We start from the raw sequence: 20,340 nt of genomic DNA on the forward strand, positions 1-20,340 counted from the left end.
GGCCGCACCTTGAGTACTGTGTCCAGTTCTGGGCCCCTTAGTTTAAGAAGGACATCGAAACACTTGAGCGTGTCCAGAGAAGGGCAACAAGGCTGGTGAGAGGCCTTGAACACAAGCCCTATGAGGAGAGGCTGAGGGAGCTGGGATTGTTTAGCCTGGAGAAGAGGAGGCTCAGGGGAGACCTCATTGCCCTCTACAACTACCTGAAGGGTGGTTGTAGCCAGGAAGGGGTTGGCCTCTTCTCCCAGGCAACCAGCACCAGAACAAGGGGACACAGTCTCAAGCTGTGCCAGGGGAAGTTTAGACTCGAGGTGAGGAGGAAGTTCTTCACCGAGCAAGTAATTCGTCATTGGAACGGGTTGCCCAGGGAGGTGGTTGAGTCATCGACCCTGGAGGTGTTCAAGGGGAGATTGGACGTGGCACTTGGTGCCATGGTCTAGTCATGGGGTCTGCATTGATAGGTTGGACTCGATGATCCTCGAGGTCCTTTCCAACCTAAGTGATACTGTGATACTGTGATTTTCTCTCTCACTTGAAAACACCTGCAGTACATTAACAAGACTGGCTAAAAAAGGCTTAGGGCAGGAAGCAATTGTGTGGCTTACATAGCTGATTCCAGTTTTCAGGAGATAAAAAGAACAAAACCACAACCTCAAGATATACTCCACAAATAAGTAAGATTGCAGTTGAGAATGTTAGGTAATCAGAAATAATTTTCTGACTTGAAGTGGTGAGCATTCAGTGCTTAATTTTCATTTCATTTAGTTTTGCAACAAACAGTCTGGATTATAAGACAAATTTTCAGCTGCCTTTGAAAGAAGGTAATTCCATCAGCAGCTAAATTTCAGATATGCTCCTTGTCTAATAAATGACCAGCCTCACATCTCAGAGCATTTGCATTTCTAGGTTTTTTTAGAGTTCTTTTTCCAGTTTCACATACTACAACTCTGCTTAAATGAAATACTCTCAAACTAATATGATGAGATGACTTAGGAGCTAAAAATTAATCTGATTGCAATAGAAATAAATTAACTTAAATAATTCCCAGCAACATGCAAACTGACCTGTCCAGTAATAGGTTAGGTGCAAATAAAAGCTTTCCTGGGTGTTCCATGGAGCGCCAGACTAAGCCAATCATCAGTATCTCTAACCAGGCACATTCCAGTAGATGGACCTGATCATGGAGTGTTAAATCCACAAATCCTGAAAGAAGAAATGAGAGTCAGTAAAAATATTCCAGCTTTGTGAGTGGAACAACCTTATTCAGCGAATCAGGAAAGGAAGTGAATTGGAGCTGGACAGCTAAAAAGAAAATACAATAAACCAGACATAAGTTACCTTTACATTTTGGACTGAGTTTTGTTTACTAGGTCAACCATGACTCCATCCTACATAATAAAGAGCAAATAAGTAGGCATAATGGTGATGAGGAAATGGATAAGTACATGGCATTTTTGGTTCAAACTTTAAAAAGAAAAATACTTTACTGTTAATCCTAAAATCAATTTTTCAAAATAGCTTAGCCCCAGCACAGAGCAGGCAGGAGGTATCCCTGGCTAGCAACTGTTAGCACTTTCTGGTCCCCTGGTTATGTGCTGTCTGTACCCTGCACAAAGAGCAGGGCAAGAACCAGGTAAGCACTTCCACACACACAGCCCCTGCCTGTTGCTAGTGGCCTGGGAAGCTGGTGTACATGGCAGAAAAGGGCAGCCATCTGCTGCCTGGTGCATGAAGAAGCAAAAATGGGAAAATATCTCTTACAATATGCAATGATAGCTATAATCAGTTAATCCCAGACCACTTTTCCTGGTGGAATGTTTTGCAGAGTCAGGAACAGTGTACCATACTGCAAGTGCCATCTCTGTATGGAACAGAGCCAAATACAACGTTTCAAATAAACCAGGAAGAAGATGCTGATAACTGCACCACCAGAATTCACTAATGAAGCACTTGTTTACATTTCTGTTGGACTACAGCACCTGGAGCACCTCTGTATTTAAACAATGTTAGAATTAAATAATACAAAACAAAGAGGTTGTTTCTAGTAATACTAAAATATGAATATGAGAGGATAATGACAAATATAGATATGAAAGTGTAATGAAAGTGGTCATTCCTGGGTTCATTTAATGGAACAGACTTCATTATGGTTTATTTGAGATTCTCATTTTTCATGAAGGTTACTTTCAATCCAAAAACATTAGCAAAAGGGAGATTGTTAATACAATGCATTAGATTTATTAGGTTTTAACTCGAGTTGTTATTTAAAATTAGTATGGTCTTGATAAAATGAAATGCACAAGTTCCCTTAAAATTGATCTCACTTATAATTTACTCAGTGTTATGTTTGAAACACAGTATTGAACTTTGGTATCTTTTTTAATTTTCAGGTGCAATAAGTTCACATTAGTCTTTAGAATACAGGTTACCAGTTAAACTATTTCACCAGCCCACTACATGGCAGCGGTTTTGTTCCCACATTGTGGCCACACTAGAGATATATACAGGAGTGTACCTGACATACTCACAAGTACTAGAATAGAAAATAAATAAATAAATTAAGGGCGGGGAAGGGCCACAAGGATGATCAGAGGGCTGGAGCACCTCTCCTATGAGGACAGACTGAAGGAGTTGGGACTGTTCAGTCTGCAGAAGAGGAGGCTCCGAGGTGACCTAATTGTGGCCTTCCAGTATCTGAAGGGGGCCTACAGGAAGGCTGGGGAGGGACTTCTCAGGATCTCAGGTAGTGATAGGACTAGGGGGAATGGAATGAAGCTGGAGGTGGGGAGATCCAGGCTAGATGTGAGGAGGAGGTTCTTCACCATGAGAGTGGTGAAACCCTGGAATGGGTTGTCCAGGGAAGTGGTCGAGGCCCCGTCCTTGGAGGTGTTTAAGAGCAGGCTGGATGAGGCTCTGTCCAGCCTGATCTAGTGTGGGGTGTCCCTGCCCATGGCAGGGGAGTTGGAACTAGATGATCCTCGTGGTCCCTTCCAACCCTGAATGATACTATGATACTATGATACTATGATATTTCTGAAATTTAATGTTGTGCTATGAAAGATATTTTGCAAATAACAAAGATGATGACAATATAGTTCACAATAAGTCAGAAAATATTATGTTGTGCAAAACATTTGATATGGTTTATGAAAATAGCCAATAATCAGTTTGCTGATAAAAAAATAAAAAAAATAGTATTGACATGTCTGAAATATAACTCATCTATCAATCATTAGGAATTAATTTAGACAGATGCAGTACTGGCTATTTTTATGAAAGTGATAACTACTGGGGAATAAAAAAAAATCATCGTTGCCTGCTTTTTTTTATTACAAAATGCAAAAGTTACTTTCAGACTTCTCAGACTGATGGAATGGCATTTGCCTGAGTCACCAAACAGCCTGAAACAATACAGCTGAAACTTCAAAGGGCAACATTTTTAATTACAAAGCATCAATTACTGTGCTTGGGCATGAAATTGGCAGAACAAATAAGGAGAACAAATAATAAACATCATCTTTCCTATTAAGTATTGCCTTAGTGTGACAACACACAATAAAATACTGGGGTTTATCTAAGCCTGAAGAACAGCACAGCAATGCACAAAAATAAGTCCCTGAGTGGTGTCTGAAGTTTGCAATTAGCATGTTACAAGTCAGTTATATTTTCATCATTTCATATGGCTGCATAGTATTCTGCAGCAGATTGGTTTCATTATTGCAGAAAACCCGAGCTTGTTACAAATGTGCCAATTAACTTTCCTGTAAAACTCTACTCATTCTGCAATATTCTGCAAGACAAAACACTTTGCTTTGTTCTCCACAGTGTCTTGGGTTTTATTTTTACTACACCTTTTCTCAACCCCCTTTTAAACCCTATCTTTTTATTAGCTCTATTTTTCCCTATGCCCACATATGAAATTTCAGGTTACCTTCTCTTGAGAATCGAAATATACTTCCCAACAATGGTAACATCTTTTAAAATACATGAACATGAATATTTTGCCTTAAAAAGTCCTGAAAGGATAGGCTGACACCATTATTGCTCTCTGGAATATTAATTCTGATTTCAGTGAATCTAAGGAAGTTGCAAAAAATAGGATGATAGTTTAAAATATTTAATGATCTGTCAAGCTGATTCTCCTTTGGGTTCTGTAGCAAAAGAGCTATCACAAACTTTGATTAATACAGATTTTAAAAGTCTGCAAATGAAAATACACATCAACTTTAATTCATAAAAGAACTTTATCAATTACCTTGATGACCTTTTAGGTGACATAAGTTTAGATTATAAAAACAATAGTTTTGGTGAAACAGACTTTTATGAGACAATTGATTCCATCACAGTATCACAGTATCACTTAGGTTGGAAAGGACCTCGAGGATCATCGAGTCCAACCTATCAACACAGACCCCATGACTAGACCATGGCACCAAGTGCCACGTCCAATCTCCCCTTGAACGCCTCCAGGGTCGATGACTCAACCACCTCCCTGGGCAATCCGTTCCAATGACAAATGACTCGCTCGGTGAAGAACTTCCTCCTCACCTCGAGTCTGAACCTCCCCTGGCGCAGCTTGAGACTGTGTCCCCTTGTTCTGGTGCTGGTTGCCTGGGAGAAGAGGCCAACTCCCTCCTGGCTACAACCACCCTTCAGGTAGTTGTAGAGGGCAATGAGGTCACCCCTGAGCCTCCTCTTCTCCAGGCTAAACAATCCCAGCTCCCTCAGCCTCTCCTCATAGGGCTTGTGTTCAAGGCCCCTCACCAGCCTTGTTGCCCTTCTCTGGACACGCTCAAGTGTCTCAATGTCCTTCTTAAACTGAGGAGCCCAGAACTGGACACAGTACTCAAGGTGCGGCCTAACCAGAGCAGAGTACAGGGGCACTATGACCTCCCTGCTCCTGCTGGCCACACTATTCCTAATGCAGGCCAGAATGCTATTGGCCCTCCTGGCCACCTGAGCACACTGCTGGCTCATATTCAGCTGGCTGTCGATCAGCACACCCAGGTCCCTCTCTGCCTGGGAGCTCTCCAGCCACTCCGACCCCAGCCTATAGCTCTGCATGGGATTGCCATAGCCAAAGTGCAGCACTCGGCACTTGGACTTGTTGAAAGCCATCCCATTGGACTCTGCCCATCTTTCCAGTCGGTCAAAACATGCAAAAGACTAATTGAAATAAAATATTTTAAATTACACATCTTGGTATGTAATCACAAAAGGATAATGAACTGAAGTGCTTCTAAAGGAATACCTTTCAGTTCACTTCTTTACCCTGGACAACTTTTTTAATGAAGACATGGGAAAAAGAAAAAAAAATACAAATTATTACTTAAGTGTTGTGATGGCATGTGGAAAATAATGCAAAAAGCAGGCTGATAATGTAAGCAATCTAAATCACTCATTAACTTCATCATAAAAAATACAGGTGTTAAGTTTAAAACCAGGACCATTTAAGCATGTATACAAAATTGAGAGAGACTGTTTACAAAGGCCTGTACTGATAGGACAGTGGTTTCAAATTAGAGAACAGGAGGTTTAGATTGGATGTTAGGAACAAGTTGTTTACCATGAGGGTAGTGGAACCCTGGAACAGGTTGCCCAGGGAAGTGGTTGGGGCCCCATCCCTGGAGATATTCAAGGTGAGGCTTGACAAGGCTCTGGACAACCTAATCTAGTTGAGGATGCCCCTGCTTACTGCAGAGGGGGTTGGACTAGATGACCCAAACCATTCTATGGTTCTATGATTCTATTAAATGGCAGCAGCTATGAAGAGGACTTTGACATGCTAGAGAAAACAGCCCAGTTTGCACTTCCAGTGGGAACCTACATGATAATGAAGATGATAAACGTTATAAAAAACTTGGGAAACTCTGAGAGATAAGGAAGTGAAATTACCTCTGTGTTACCTGAATTTGGAAACCATTCTTAAAGCAGGATAAGAATTCAAACAGAATGATAGAGAAACATCAAAAAGAATAAAGCATTGAAAAATATGCCCTCTAGTGAGGAATGAGATATTTGGTTACTCTTCATGAAGCTAAATAGGCCAAAGGGGTTAAAGAACTACAATAGATTGATACCTAAAGGCAAAGAGAACAACATTACAAAAGGTAATGGCCTAACAGACAGTGGCACATGTTGGAAGCTAAACCTGCTCCAGGTCAGATTACAAATGAGGGCCACCATTAACAACAAAAGTAATTATTATCTAAACAACATACTAATTTTCCATGAGTTTGCTGTCATTAGGAACATTCATCAAGATTTAATTAGTATTTTTAAGACATACTCTTGTTCAAGCAAGCTAATTCAGAATAATGTTAGAGAAGGTCAAATTAAATGATGAATAAATCTTTAATCACATCATCACTCAGAGCAATTTAATGTCACTAAACCTATATTTAGATGTGCACTGCATTCTCAAATATCTGTTCTTTTAATGCTGGCAAGTTTTGAAAGGAAAACTATTCTTGAATTCTAACTTTTTTGTTATTATGCTTTAAAGTAAAAGAAAGATCTTCACTTCACTGTGAAGTAGCTTATGGACATAACCTACATCTGACTCCATACACCAGACTGACCAATTGCAGGGCCTTGTAAGGCATATGAAAATCATTTTGTGGCCAAAACCCACAAGACCTAGACTGCCATTATGTCATTCATATCACATATGCCTGACAGAAGAGACACTTGGAGAATAAAAGCCTTAGGGAGACCATCCCTTATTCAGATATAGATAAATTAACAGTATTTTTGAGTAATTGTCACCACAGAACACAATAACTGTTCCACAAACTGTTGTGTAAACATGGACATCTGAACTTCTGAAAAGCCAGGAAGGTCTGCTGAACACTCAGCTAAGAGTAGGTGGCAAATAAATGTACATTATGAGTAGAACAAAAACAGGTAGAACACAAACAGGTAGTGTTCAGACTAAACTGATTATCCTTTCTAACAAATGGCAGTGGTACTTGCCATATCAGTGACAATGCAATAGAAATCTCTGTTCTAGCCAATAAGACACACTGAAGCAGCAGTTGGTCTCCTGGAGGAAAAGCTATTAAAATTCCTTATTTGGCAAACATGTCTCTCTAGAGGTGAAATTAGACTTGGGAATCCAAAACTGTATGATACCACCATCCTAAAACAGGAAAGCAGCGATTACCCACAACAGGTATGAGCCAATCTCTTTGTTAACTGGGAGTTTGGGCAGCTGACCAAAGGCAAGGGTTGCCATTAAAGAACACAAAGACTGCTGACATCCATCATTTGCCTTACTGGCTTTTGATCTAATAAATAGCTCTCTATTTTGTCATAACTTATCTATCAATTAACATTCTCTGAGACTCAATATCCAGTGCTATTGCAGATTTAATCCCACAACAGTCAGCTCTCCAGTGGGTACTTCCTACCATTTGAGGGTCATTTTACTATCATTATTTGTAGCTTCCACTATGTTCTTAATACACAATTACTGCAGACATTCTGCCTTGCACAAGGAATAATAATGCAATGTTTTTTTCCATCTGATTCAACTGAAATCCTACCTATATGTTTATACCATATATCTTAATTGTGCCATAATGAATGACTTTTTCGCCAGGTTCTTGAAGGAAAGTAAAGTAAAAGCACTGAAAATTCTTAAAAGCAATAGCAACAGTCCATCTAGTGAAGAAGCATCTCATTTACAACAGTAATTCATACCAGATGCTTATGGCAAAACACAACAGCAGGACAAACATATGCTTTTACAGAAAGCTTTCTCAGGCTCCAATGGTATGCAGCTCCAGGACTTCCAGAGCCAAAGTTGGTCTTTTTGTGCTTAATTGTCCCTTAATATGTTTTTTCCTCCAAGTTCATCCAGATGTTTTTGAACTCAGTTCCACTTGAGATTTTTTATATACTCTGGAAATAGCAGTGTATGGTAAAAAACTTCATATTCTAAGTTAACACTAGGAAAAGAATAATCATCTGTTGTTCTGAAAATCTCTTACTTTCATTTGATGCATCTAATTATTTCACTGAAAGATACCACAATTCCCTAGGTCATCACCTCACTGCTAATCTTCCCTTTTGCAAGTTTTTTTTTAGCATATTCAGTCATTCTATACAGGAAAGATATCCTGATCTTGTCCTTCTTAGAGTATTTTCTGTCAGCTACATTCTTTCAGAGACAGTGAGACTAAGACTGCACAGTGTTTCAGTCTACACTTTTCTTCATTACCATAGTCAATTCAATATAATTCATAAGTTCTATCATAATTACTCATACCCTTTTCCCAGCTAACTTATGAATATGATGAACATCATAGGTCTAACTATTAAATTCAAAGGCTATTTCTTTATTAAATACCCTGCTTGTTCATATGGAAAGTCTTTAATTTTATATCAACAGCATTTTTTTTGTATCACCTATGGCAAAAAATATAGGATGGTATTCTCTACAAAAAACATTGTGAGAAATCAGAACATCTATTAATGTCTTGGTCTAGAAAGGGAAAGAGACTCAGTTCTTTTGACTGTTCCTATGTTATGAAATTAGAGGCACAACAAGGCCAAAATATCAACAGCAAGGCTATTTATTAACAGAATAAAGTGGATGGATCAGAAGGAGAGAGAAAGAGAGAGAGAAAAGAGAAAGAGAGAGAAAAGAGAAAGAGAGAGAGAGAGATGAGAGAAGAGAGAAGAGGGAGAAAGAAGAGGAAAGGAATTATATTACCATCCCCCCACCTCCCAAGATGGTGTGGGATCTGTGGAGGAAGAGTGCTGCCTTGTTGGCTGTGCCATCCTCCACTGGTGTAGGGGAGGGAGAGATCCCAAAGCCTAAGTCCTTCTCTGAGCAGCCTCTTCAGCTCCATGAGTTGCAGCAGGCAGAACTTAGGACATGGAGAGGTTTCCTCCTGATCTGCTTCTTCCAGGCTACATGGTGATGTCTCTGTCATTTTCTCTCCTGGTATTTTCTTCATTTTAATTCAGAGTGGCATCACCCAGGTCTTCTCCTTCTTCTGAGCCAGTAGTTGCTCAGGTATTTTATATATATATATATATTTTTTTTTTTTTTTAGGTATGTGTCCAGGTGGTGAATCCACTGTCCTTTGCACCATCCTCCCTTTCTGGGGTAGCTGATGGGTAGAGGTGATCTTGTCTATGCACATTCCAGAGAGTCGTTATCCGGTGGCTTCTGCCCAATATACATCAGCTATTGTCTGGGCAAGGAGCAAAGGTGATTTTATCTTTGTTGAGTCACATCAAGAGAGACAAGTCTCTCTCACAACATCCTAGTCATATGTCTTAAATTTGCTAAGATGAACCACTTTTTTTTTTCCTATCCTAATACAATGTTTTGGAAAATATCAACAAGCACAGAAAAAGGCTGTTATTTACAACTCAATACAGTATCTCAGCTTTGCAACAGTCATGTAATAGGACACATTTGCAAGAAAACACTAATTAGGTTGGCAAAGACAGAAGGAAAGTAGTGAAGAGTGCTGCAATCTAATAGCTAGCAACCATTCAATAAAGTAACCAAATTGAGAGGCTTGTATAGAAAAAAAAGACGCAAGTAGTTGAAACAAACAGGAAAATAATTCCTACCGCAAGTTCCATTTTCATCTTTTTCTCCTGACCTAAGCCACATTGGAGGATCAATATCTTAGAAACCACTTTTTGCTTGAGATGTGAAATGTCTGCTTGAAGTCATGCTGCCAGCGCAGTGGCCAACCTTTGTACTTCAAGTAGAGAGACAAGGCCACATCTACGCATTCATCTGGCACCTGAGGTGACAATGTGATCGCTTTCATGGATCACTCAGCCTCTTCAATCCTTAAGGCTAAGCCCTGAAACCTCTTATTTAAGAGCTGGCTAAAAGCTAAGAAGTGGCTAAAACTTGCACCCTGCCTTGTCTGTACACAACAGCAGCTGAGCAAAACATAGTCCAGGGACAAGTGGAGAATCAGAAACACAGTTTTCTATGAGTCTCAGTGCTCACACAGCTATTTCTATAATGCTACTTGTTCCTACTTCTTTCCTTAGGTCTTCAGAACAAAACAAGGAGAAACTGCTATTTACTCTTCCCTCCTGAGGGCACTTTAAAGTATGCTTTAAAGTATGATAAAGACATTTTGGCTTACACAGGTCCAGTGTTTTAAATCAAGACATATTTTGAAAACTGAGTATCTAAAATTTCTAAAATCCTACATTTTGAATCCAAATATTTTGTTAAAAAAGCTTAGTCTTTCTATTTTTTTATTTATTTTTTTTTTGAGCAGCATTCCTTTTGTTTCTGTAAGTGGGACCAGGAAAACAAAATTAATTACAATTTGCTGAATTCAAGGGAGAAAAGTCTGAAAGGCAAACATGAAGTAAATCACACAACTGTAAGAGTCTCTAAATACTTAGTATCTGTCCTCTCTAAGCCTAAACAATCTGTCAGAAAATAAACGAGATGGGATCAGAGAGGACAGCATGTACTCTGAATTACTGTTGATTCCTTTAAACAATTTTTACATTATATCTGCCATTTTCAGCTCTAATGGTTATAAACCTCTTTCTGAAAAACAACAATTAAAATTTACAGGCATAAACGTAATATGAGACAGGGATGTTTAGGGTTTGGGGCAAAACCCCAAAAGGCAGAAGCATTGTGAGGGCCTGCTTTCATCATCTGTAATCACACTGAAAGTCAAGATAAAGGAAGCTTTTACCCTTCTCTGCAGGAAGCTTCCACCCTCACTCAGATCATAGTATCACTAAGGTTGGAAGAGACCTCAAGGATCATTGAGTCCAACCTGTCACCACAGACCTCATGACTAGACCATGGCACCAAGTGCCACATCCAATCTCCTCTTAAACACCTCCAGGGATGGTGACTCTACCACCTCCCTGGACAGCACATTCCAATGACGAATGACTCACTCAGTGAAGAACTTTCTCCTCACCTCGAGCCTAAACTTCCCCTGGCGCAGCTAGCATTAGGACATCTGCTTTATGGTTTCATGGGTGTATCACCCCAGTCAAACTCCCCATCTGATGCTGTAACTGGAGCAGGATGCCACAGGAATGTCACATTTCTCACTTTTACTTTAGATGGCATTTCTTAGAGCTGGTCTGTTCTGCACCATTGCAATTCTAAAATGTATTTTTCAGTTCATAGAATCATAGAATTGTTTCTGTTGGAAAAGACCTCTATGATCATTGAGTCCAAGCACTACCCTAACAACTCTGCGGCCATTCAACTATGTCACAAAGTGCCAGGTCCACAGGTTTCTTGAACACCTTGAGGGATAGAGACTCCACCCCTTCCCTCAGAAGCCTATTTCAATGCCTGACCACTCTTAGTAAAGAAATTTTTCACAATATCCAACCTAAACCTCCCTTGACATAATTTCAGTCCATTTACTCTCATTCTGTGACTTGATACTGGGAAGAAGAGACCAACACCCACCTCTCAACAATCACCTTTCAGGTAGTTGTAAGAGAACAATAATGTCTCCCCTCGGCATTCCCTTCTCCAGACTAAACAACCCCAGTTCCCTTAACCTCTCCACAGAAGACTTGCTCTCCAGACCCTTCACCACCTTCACTGCCCTTCTCTGGACATGGTCCAGCAACTCAATGGCCCAAAACTGAACACAGTATGCAACATACAGCCTCACCAGTGCCATGTGCAGGGGCACATCCAGTTCCATACTTCTGCTGGCCGCACTACTCTTGATACAGGCCAGGATGCCATTTGCTACTTTGGCTACCTGAGAACACTCCTGGTTTTTGGCCAGATGTCAAGCAGCACCCCAAGGTCCATTTCTGCAGGGCAGCTTTCCAGCCACTGTCCCTCAAGCCTGCAGTGTTGCATGGGGCTACTGTGTCTCAAGTGTGGGAGCCAGCACTTGGCCTTTTTAAAGCTCATACAACTGACCTCAGCCTGTCCATATCCCTCTGTAGAGCCTTCTTATCCTCAAATAGATCAACACTCCCACCCAATTTGGTGTCACCTGCAGACTTACTGAGAGTGCACTTAATCCCCTCATCCATATCATAGAATCATAGAATCAGCAAGATTGGAAAAGACCTCAAAGATCATCAAGTCCAACCTGTCACCCAAGACCTCATGCCTACTAGACCATGGCACTAAGTGCCACATCCAATCCCCTCTTGAACACCCCCAGGGACAGCAATTTTACCACCACCTCCCTGGGCAGCCCATTCCAATGGCTAACAACTCTCTCTTGTGCTAGAGGCCTCTCCCCAGCCTTGTTGCCCTTCTCTAAACACGTTCAAGAGTCTCAAGGTCCTTCTTAAACTGAATGGCCCAGAACTGGACACAGTACTCAAGGTGTGGCCTAACCAGTGCTGAGTACAGAGGCACAATGACTTCCCTGCTCCTGCTGGCCGTACTATTCTTGATGCAGGCCAGGATGCCATTGGCCTTCTTGGCCACCTGGGCACACTGCTGGCTCAAATATCCTTGATATTAAACAAGACTGACCCCAGTACTGAGAGCCCTGGGGAATACCACCTGTGATTGGTCATCAACTGGGTTTAACTCCATTCACCATCACTCTTTAGGCCTAGCCATCCAGACAGTTTTCCCTAGTGAAGAATCCATCCATCCAAGGCATGAGCAGCCAGTTTCTCCAGTAGGATGATGTGGAAGCCAATGTCAAATGCTTTACTAAAGTCCAGGCAAACAGCATCCACAGCCTTTCCCTCTTCCACTAAGTAGGTTATCCTGTTGTAGTAGGAGATAAGGTTTTTCAAGTAGGACCTGCCCTTCATGAGCCAATGTTGACTGTGCCTGATCACCTGCTTGACCTGCACAAGCCACATATTGTCACACTCAATTTAAATGAGTTTTCATGACTTTTCTCAATGTTTACTGTTTGCACAAAAGGGCATATTTTTTTAGGTCTATCCAGTTTGTATCTTTTCAGGATGAGGAGACTGAAAAGTTCCTGAAGCTGTTCCTGGTCCAAATACCCTCCAAATACCCAATGCCTCATTCAGGACAGGAATCTCTCCTTCCTTCTGCAGATACACACCACTCTCAACTATGACTGAACGTACCCTGCATACAGGAGATCTAATTAACATTGTCCCATTTCAAATTGTTTATACCAAAGTGATACTTCATGTAAAGAAGTTAGCCAATTGCAGCTGATCTACTCAAAGTCAATGCTTTGCACCAAACACAATCTGGATTTAGGGCCATGGAAACACCTAAGGAGTAGTGGCAAACACTGAGGGTCAAACAAACATTCTCTTCTCCTGACAAACTCTTGACACATTTTTATTAAATACTGCTGTTTTGCCTGAGAGAAACATCAGAAATCTACAGCATAGTACCAGCTTGGCTGGCACTGCTGTGGGGCAGATGGACCTCACCAAGTTAGAGTTGGGGGAGCAGAAAACCTGGATGCAGGAAATTAAACAAGCACTAATTCTCAGCTGGTTTTAAAGGTAATTGATTATATAAAAAAATGTAGGCCTAAGCTTTCTTTCCTCTCTGAACAGCTTTGAACATTATTAAATTAACAACAAGATTCTTGCTGGTAAAGGCTGTATACCAGTTTGCCAGTGAAAGTTTATCACACTGCTTTTATAAAGCAAGAAGAGAGAAACACATATGTTTCTGTACAGAAGCCAAGCACTTCAAATGATCAACAAAAAGCCATGCTCATTATTACATAACAAATTACTGTGGCACTATATAGCAGTTATTTAAAGCATGTTAATTATCACTCTTGCCTGCACTATAGTCCTGATGTCTGAGACGCAGGCTACATTTTTACAACAGTAAGATGTTATGTTATGGTGCTTTTACCACTGAGAGCTGTGTTATTTCTCAGGAGTTCAGGCTTGCAAATAAAATTCACAGGACAGTGTCTGTATGCTGAGAATGGGACAGTGGTAGATATTCCCAGTTAAGTGTAGGAACAGACCATTAACTGAATGAGAAGTCTTTGCTGTTGAAGAGTGTCCTCTCAATCTTTCCCTGCACAGGTGAAGAAGGATACTATGCAAAGTTTATTAGCTGCTAACTGAAATAGAGTATGAAGTAATACATCTTTTCTTTATTGTCTCTGCAACCATTAATTACATTATGCTAAATTTATAGCAGTATGCAGGCCAGTTGTAAGTAAATTTGGAGGTTTAGTTTTGTCATTTTTGTAAGAGGTCACTGCTATGCAAAATGTTTTCCATCAAAAGCAGATCTAGTTAAAATAATTTGTGAATCTGGTTATGCATTTTTGTTTGACTTTTATGAACTCAAAAGACAGGCTCATAAACATAAGCTGTCCTCTCTACCTCATTCTTTGCCCTTCTCCCCCTCCCCACTCCCTCAGGGCTGCTACTTTCCTGCTCTTTTTGATGATTTAAGTGTTCTGTCAACTGATGAAATAACACAGCAAGAGTGAGGAGCATAAGGTAAGTGATGGGTAGTTAGGGAGCACCAACCACCTTGTATGGTGTATGCTTTGTGTAAACTTACCCTGAGATTTAAGGCCATGTCTAGCATGACTTGGACTTTTTTCTATGTTCAGTTGCATCCAAGAAAGCATGAGGTTTTCAGCATTTGTTTGACCCCCTTACTAAAGTACCAGGCTGTGCTCCAATCATAACCTAAATCAAATGTAAATAAGTGATGTTTTTGTGGCTGTCAAGAAAAATAATTTGAGGCAAATGGTCTCTTCAAGCAATCACCCTTGAAGCTATCTCTTTTTAAGAAAACATGTAGTCACTGAAGGGGAAAAAAGAAGCAGACTGAAGTAGGTTCTTTCACAGCTTTTTAAATGACCCCAGCACGTCCTGTGAGGATTCAAATGATCACTTCAATATACAGTTATCAGGGGAGAATTTTAAAGCCAAAGATCAACCTGTGGGCCTTCCCAGTTGTATTCCTCTTTTACAGAGTACACCTACGTGCTTTTACTACATCCTTTTACTAATGTCATAAACACCCAAGCTGAGAAAAGCACATTAGATGGGACAGTACTATAACAGCGTGGGTGAGATGAGCAAGGCAAACAGTGTTTTGTGCAAGGCCCTGCAGGCTTGCTCAGAGCATTCCACTGTGGCCCTGGTAGAAGGACCTTGATAGAGGGGGTGAACTCTGAAAAGCCTCAGAGTGCATGAAGGTAATGCAGATATGTCATACACTTTAGCAGCCATGTGGATGGCAGGATAGGGGTGGCAAGTGAAAAAGAACTTGGTTAAAGTGAGTCTGGAGATCTACTCCGCCACTGACAGCTCACTTCTGCTTCTCTGCATCCCATTTTCCCCACAAATGTTCCAATGTTCCATTTTTAATTCTTAAAATTTCATTAATTGTAACAAAGGACCTGAAGGTCATCATAACACAATCAAGAACATTTTGTAAAGGTAGCACATTTTGCAAGGCAGCACAATGATCAGCTTCAACCACTCTTCTAAACTAACACTACTTATTCATTGATAGAGTAAGAAGCTGAATTTAACAACCCTGTTCTTTATGAATGTCCTTAATACCTTGGGTTTATACTTTTGCTTGTTTCTAATAACTTTGTTGAAGACTTGAAGAATTAAAGTTTCACCATTTCAGTTTATATCTCCCCCTGGAAGTTTCAGAAAGATCTCTCTTTAATTTAACACCTTATTTGACTACAATTTCACATTGGGCTTTCAGAGGTCTACCCTCTCCCCTTCTTCATTCACAAAGTCCAGCAAACAAAGTACTTAGCTCTCTGCTCCATAGTCTATTCCATTCCAGGATCCACTGTACTCACCAATGAACAAATTAACATTCATTGCAGCAGCATCTGGAGTTAGTAGAAAAAAGGATTATTTTGCAACCCAGAAAAAATAAGGAAAAACTGTCAAGTCTGTAGTGAACTTGAAGATTAAAACTCCTTTAAGACTACAAATAGAAATAGAACATAGTGTGCTGTACCCAAGAAATGAAGCACAACCTCAGAGTTCATGGTCTGGTCATTCTTTACAGTCATTAGGAAATAAAACTAGTTTGACTAAGGCACCTGCATCCATTTTACTTCTTCAGATTTTTCACTCTTGGAAAAGTCTTATTTTTGTCTATTGTACTTGTAAGCAATAGAAACTATGTGCATATATGTATTGTGTGGTGTTCATTGCATTGGCTGGTACCTGCACAAAACCAGAAACACAAGCATATATAAATCAGACTCAAAAGTTTATCTTCTCCCTCCTATTCTTTTCACCACTACATCACTGGTTTTGAACAGAAACTAATCTCTGCAAAATTATCCAAGAAAATGTAATGACACATCAAAGAGAAGAAAGACAGCAAAATTAATTGCAGCAATTTCCTTTAACCACTACAACAACATGAGCATTTTTAGCAGCTGTGTGGGAGTGTCATCATATGACAGAGCAAAGGAATACATTACAGGGAATGCAAGACACTGGAATGCAGTTGGTCTTTTATATTAGTTTTCTTATCCAGGGAAATCTAGTAAGTTAATAAGGAGTATGTTTCATGAAAATACAACATTCACCTAATCCCCTTTTTTTTGCACACCCTCTTTCAATGGATAACAAGTCCAAGGCACATTTCAGCATCCGCTAAGCTTCACACAGCTGAGGAAACTGTTGCATATTGCATGGACGAGGGTTAGGTGTGCACACAAAACAGGTGTTGCATTTGAAGAACCCTACCTTGTACTCAAGCTCCTATACTGCCTGCTGAATCTAGAGCTGGTTGGAAGCACTCTGACAGAACATTTTAGATTGGAAAGTGACAGGGTGAAGAGTTTAAAACACTCTGGAAAACATACCAGTCTTCATAAAATGAAAATATCAAAACCAAGCTAGTGTCCCTGTCAGCTACCTCATCATAGTTTTTAGCACTCCATCAGGCACTTCTTAGCATTGTAAAAGGCACCTAAACTTCTAGGAAATCCAAGGGTTTGTTTTTCCAAAATTGCCTTACATTTAAAAAGTTGACTAAAGTATTTGAGATCTGTATCAACTCTATTCATTACTATTGAATAAGTTGATTCATTTCACCTGAAAAAAATATTGTCTAGCAAAAGATCCAGAAATATTAAATGAAAATTGTTCTATTATTATTATTATTATTATTATTATTATTATTATTATTATTATTATTATTATTATTATTATTATTATTATTGTTTGAATCTGCCATGAAACAAAGTCAAGTGAAAAGTATTTCTGTTCTTGTTTCATAAAAGCTTAGTACATTGTGTGAGCTCAAGGCTGTAAGAACTGTTGGCTTCTTTATCAATATTTGTGGAATTGACATTTACAGATTAGTTTTATTCCCTATAGATATGTCCTGGACTCTTCAGCAGTAATTATTGTTGATTTCCCCCTCTTCTAAATGCATGACTCTGATAGAGACAGATAGAAAAGCTTTGAAACAGTGTGCAAGCTCATCCAAAGTAACTGGACCTATAAAGGCTATTTGTCATCCTTTGTCAGGACTGGAAAGTTACATGGAATTCCATTATGTTAAAAGAATCACAGAAATATCTTCTAACAGGTACAATAACAGAAGCTACAGATTTAAAAGAAAAGATGTAATTTAAAATTCAGCAAGTTTTCCCTAGAAATACAATTTGAGGGTTTTTTTCAATCTGTTGTTACCACTTCAAAAAGTGATCTTTATAATCTTTCTCACTTACTTAGAAAATTTGATTTATTTTGGTTTTCCTTCACCTGCATATGGAATGTGAGTTTGTAGGCACATCATGGATTATTTCATAGTTTCATTCAGGGTTGAAAGGGACCACAAGGATCATCTAGTTCCAACCCCCCTGCCATGGGCAGGGACACCCCACACTAGATCAGGCTGGACAGAGCCTCATCCAGCCTGCTCTTAAACACCCCCAGGGACGGGGCCTCGACCACCTCCCTGGACAACCCATTCCAGGGTTTCACCACTCTCATGGTGAAGAACCTCCTCCTCACATCCAGCCTGAATCTCCCCACCTCCAGCTTCATTCCATTCCCCCTAGTCCTATTACTACCTGAGATCCTGAGAAGTCCTTCCCCAGCCTTCCTGTAGGCCCCCTTCAGATACTGGAAGGCGACAATTAGGTCACCTCGGAGCCTTCTCTTCTGCAGACTGTACAGCCCCAACTCCTTCAGTCTGTCCTCATAGGAGAGGTGCTCCAGCCCTCTGATCATCCTCGTGGCCCTTCTCTGGACACGTTCCAGCACCTCCACATCCCTCTTGTAATAGGGGCTCCAGAACTGGACACAGTACTCCAGGTGGGGTCTCACCAGGGCTGAGTAGAGGGGGAGGATCACCTCCCTCGACCTGCTAGCCACACTTCTCCTGATGCAGCCCAGGATCTGATTGGCTTTGCGGGCTGCAAGTGCACACTGAGAGCTCATGTTGAGCTTTTTGTCCACCAGCACCCCCAAGTCTCTCTCCTCAGGGCTATCCTCCAGCCAGTCACTGCCTAGCCTGTATTTGTGCCTGGGATTGCCTCGACCCAGATGCAGGACCCTGCACTTGCTCTTATTGAACTTCATGAGGTTGGCTTGTGCCCACCTCTCCAGCCTGTCAAGGTCCCTCTGGATGGCCTCCCTTCCCTCCAGCGTGTCTGCTGCACCACACAGCTTGGTGTCATCAGCAAACTTGCTGAGGGTGCACTCAATGCCACTATCCATGTCCCCCACAAAGATGTTGAATAAGATAGGTCCCAGGACTGATCCCTGAGGGACTCCACTTGTCACTGGCCTCCACTGGGACATGGAGCCATTGACAGCCACTCTTTGGGTGCGGCCATCAAGCCAGTTCCTTATCCATCTAGTGATGAGAATGAACTATTCAAGCATAGAGTAGGAGACCATTTTATGAATAACATCACCACACTGACAATCAAGGCAAAATTTGTTTTGTGTGTAGAAGACCTTTTCAGGCTGAAGGCTCCTATCCTCCGAGGCAGAAGAACTGTGTTTGGTATAAGAGCCCTGAGGCAGCAAGTGTCATCTGATTGCTACTCAAACAATGTTTCCCATATTTGATGTTATCCAGAAAATCCTTGAGTTCTTGTGTACTTCTACAGCTTCTGTATGTTTCTAAGACTGTGCAAACACACTGGATGTAACCCTACCCCTATAAGCATCAGGTATTATCAGTCTGCTCAGAAGCCAAGAGACATAGTGTCAGGCTGTCAGCTTGAAGGGGAAAACCAGCTCATCAGTATTATACCTAACTACTTTTGGCATCCCGTTATTGAATTATTTCAGAGCAACTTCTAACAAGCTGATACCTCTGTCTCCTGTGTATTTGAAATCAACACTAAAAGTTACTCTACAACATTACTTGTAAATAAAATATCTTCCACAAAAGCTGGCAAAAATTATTCACTGTCAGCTGAAGAAGAGCAGATCTGAATTCAGCAGAGTGCACTGACAGTGTTTTGCCAAAATCTCTCGGAAGCCCTACTACTGATAAGAAGACACAAAAAGACTCATTTGGACTTTAAAGAAAAGAGCACTCCGACTGAACTGTCTGCTGAAATAAGACAGTAAGGCAAATGTATTTATGCTGCCTGGCAGTGTCTCATTCAAATGTCTGGATCTCTCTTGAATACTTAATTCGAAGTGGTCCTCTTGGGGGTGGGGAGAGGAGAGGAAAAAAAAGGCATAGGGTCAAAGAAAGACATAAAAACAGAGAACTGATTTCTAATAAGTTATGTATTTTAATATGTAACATGATTTCACACTTAGTTATAATTAATATTTCCTTAGATATATTTAGGAGTATCAAAGATCACTTCTCAGCATAGCTTTGCGAAACACCTGGAAAAAGTATTATGTAGAACTTCTGAAAGATATGGGCCACACTTTTTGGAAGATAGAATGCTAGTGAAGCATAAAAACTAGGAATATAATAAACATTAAACAAAAAATTAGCAGATTTAATTAATATTTATATCTCTAAGCTATGAGTCTCCAAATTAGGGCATTTTTCATTTTACAACAACTTTCCCATGCAGCAGATAAAGTTCTGAGATAGGAGTTTAGGGATGAATACACTGTGCAACATTACAAGAGGGACATACAAAACTAACACTGGCAGGCACTGGTACAACTAAGAGCAAAATTATTTTCACAGTGGTAAGGCAACATTCTTCCCAAAAGGCTTGGTGGAAAAGAACACAACCTTATATGTATACCTGGGGGAGGGGGAAGTGCATTTGGTATTCATATTAGAGCAAATTATTCTCCATAGCTGTGAATAGAATAGAATAGAATAGAATAGAATAGAATAGAATAGAATAGAATAGAATAGAATAGAATAGAATAGAATAGAATAGAATAGAATAGAATAGACCAGACCAGGTTGGA

The 20,340-nt window shown here is 40.3% G+C and overlaps 1 protein-coding gene across 1 annotated transcript in view; it reads right to left on the reverse strand.

The window, feature by feature from the left end:
- Nucleotides 1-20,340, reverse strand: part of ESR1 (estrogen receptor 1) — a 170,239-nt gene that overhangs the window by 29,526 nt on the left and 120,373 nt on the right. Inside the window, 1 exon segment of the mRNA XM_068151748.1 lies at nucleotides 1,065-1,203. Coding sequence (XP_068007849.1) covers nucleotides 1,065-1,203 — 139 coding nt within the window.

Source organism: Melanerpes formicivorus, unplaced genomic scaffold, assembly GCF_026170545.1.
Source record: "Melanerpes formicivorus ecotype bairdi unplaced genomic scaffold, bMelFor1.0.p_v2 SCAF_2, whole genome shotgun sequence".
Taxonomy (NCBI): Eukaryota; Metazoa; Chordata; class Aves; order Piciformes; family Picidae; genus Melanerpes; species Melanerpes formicivorus.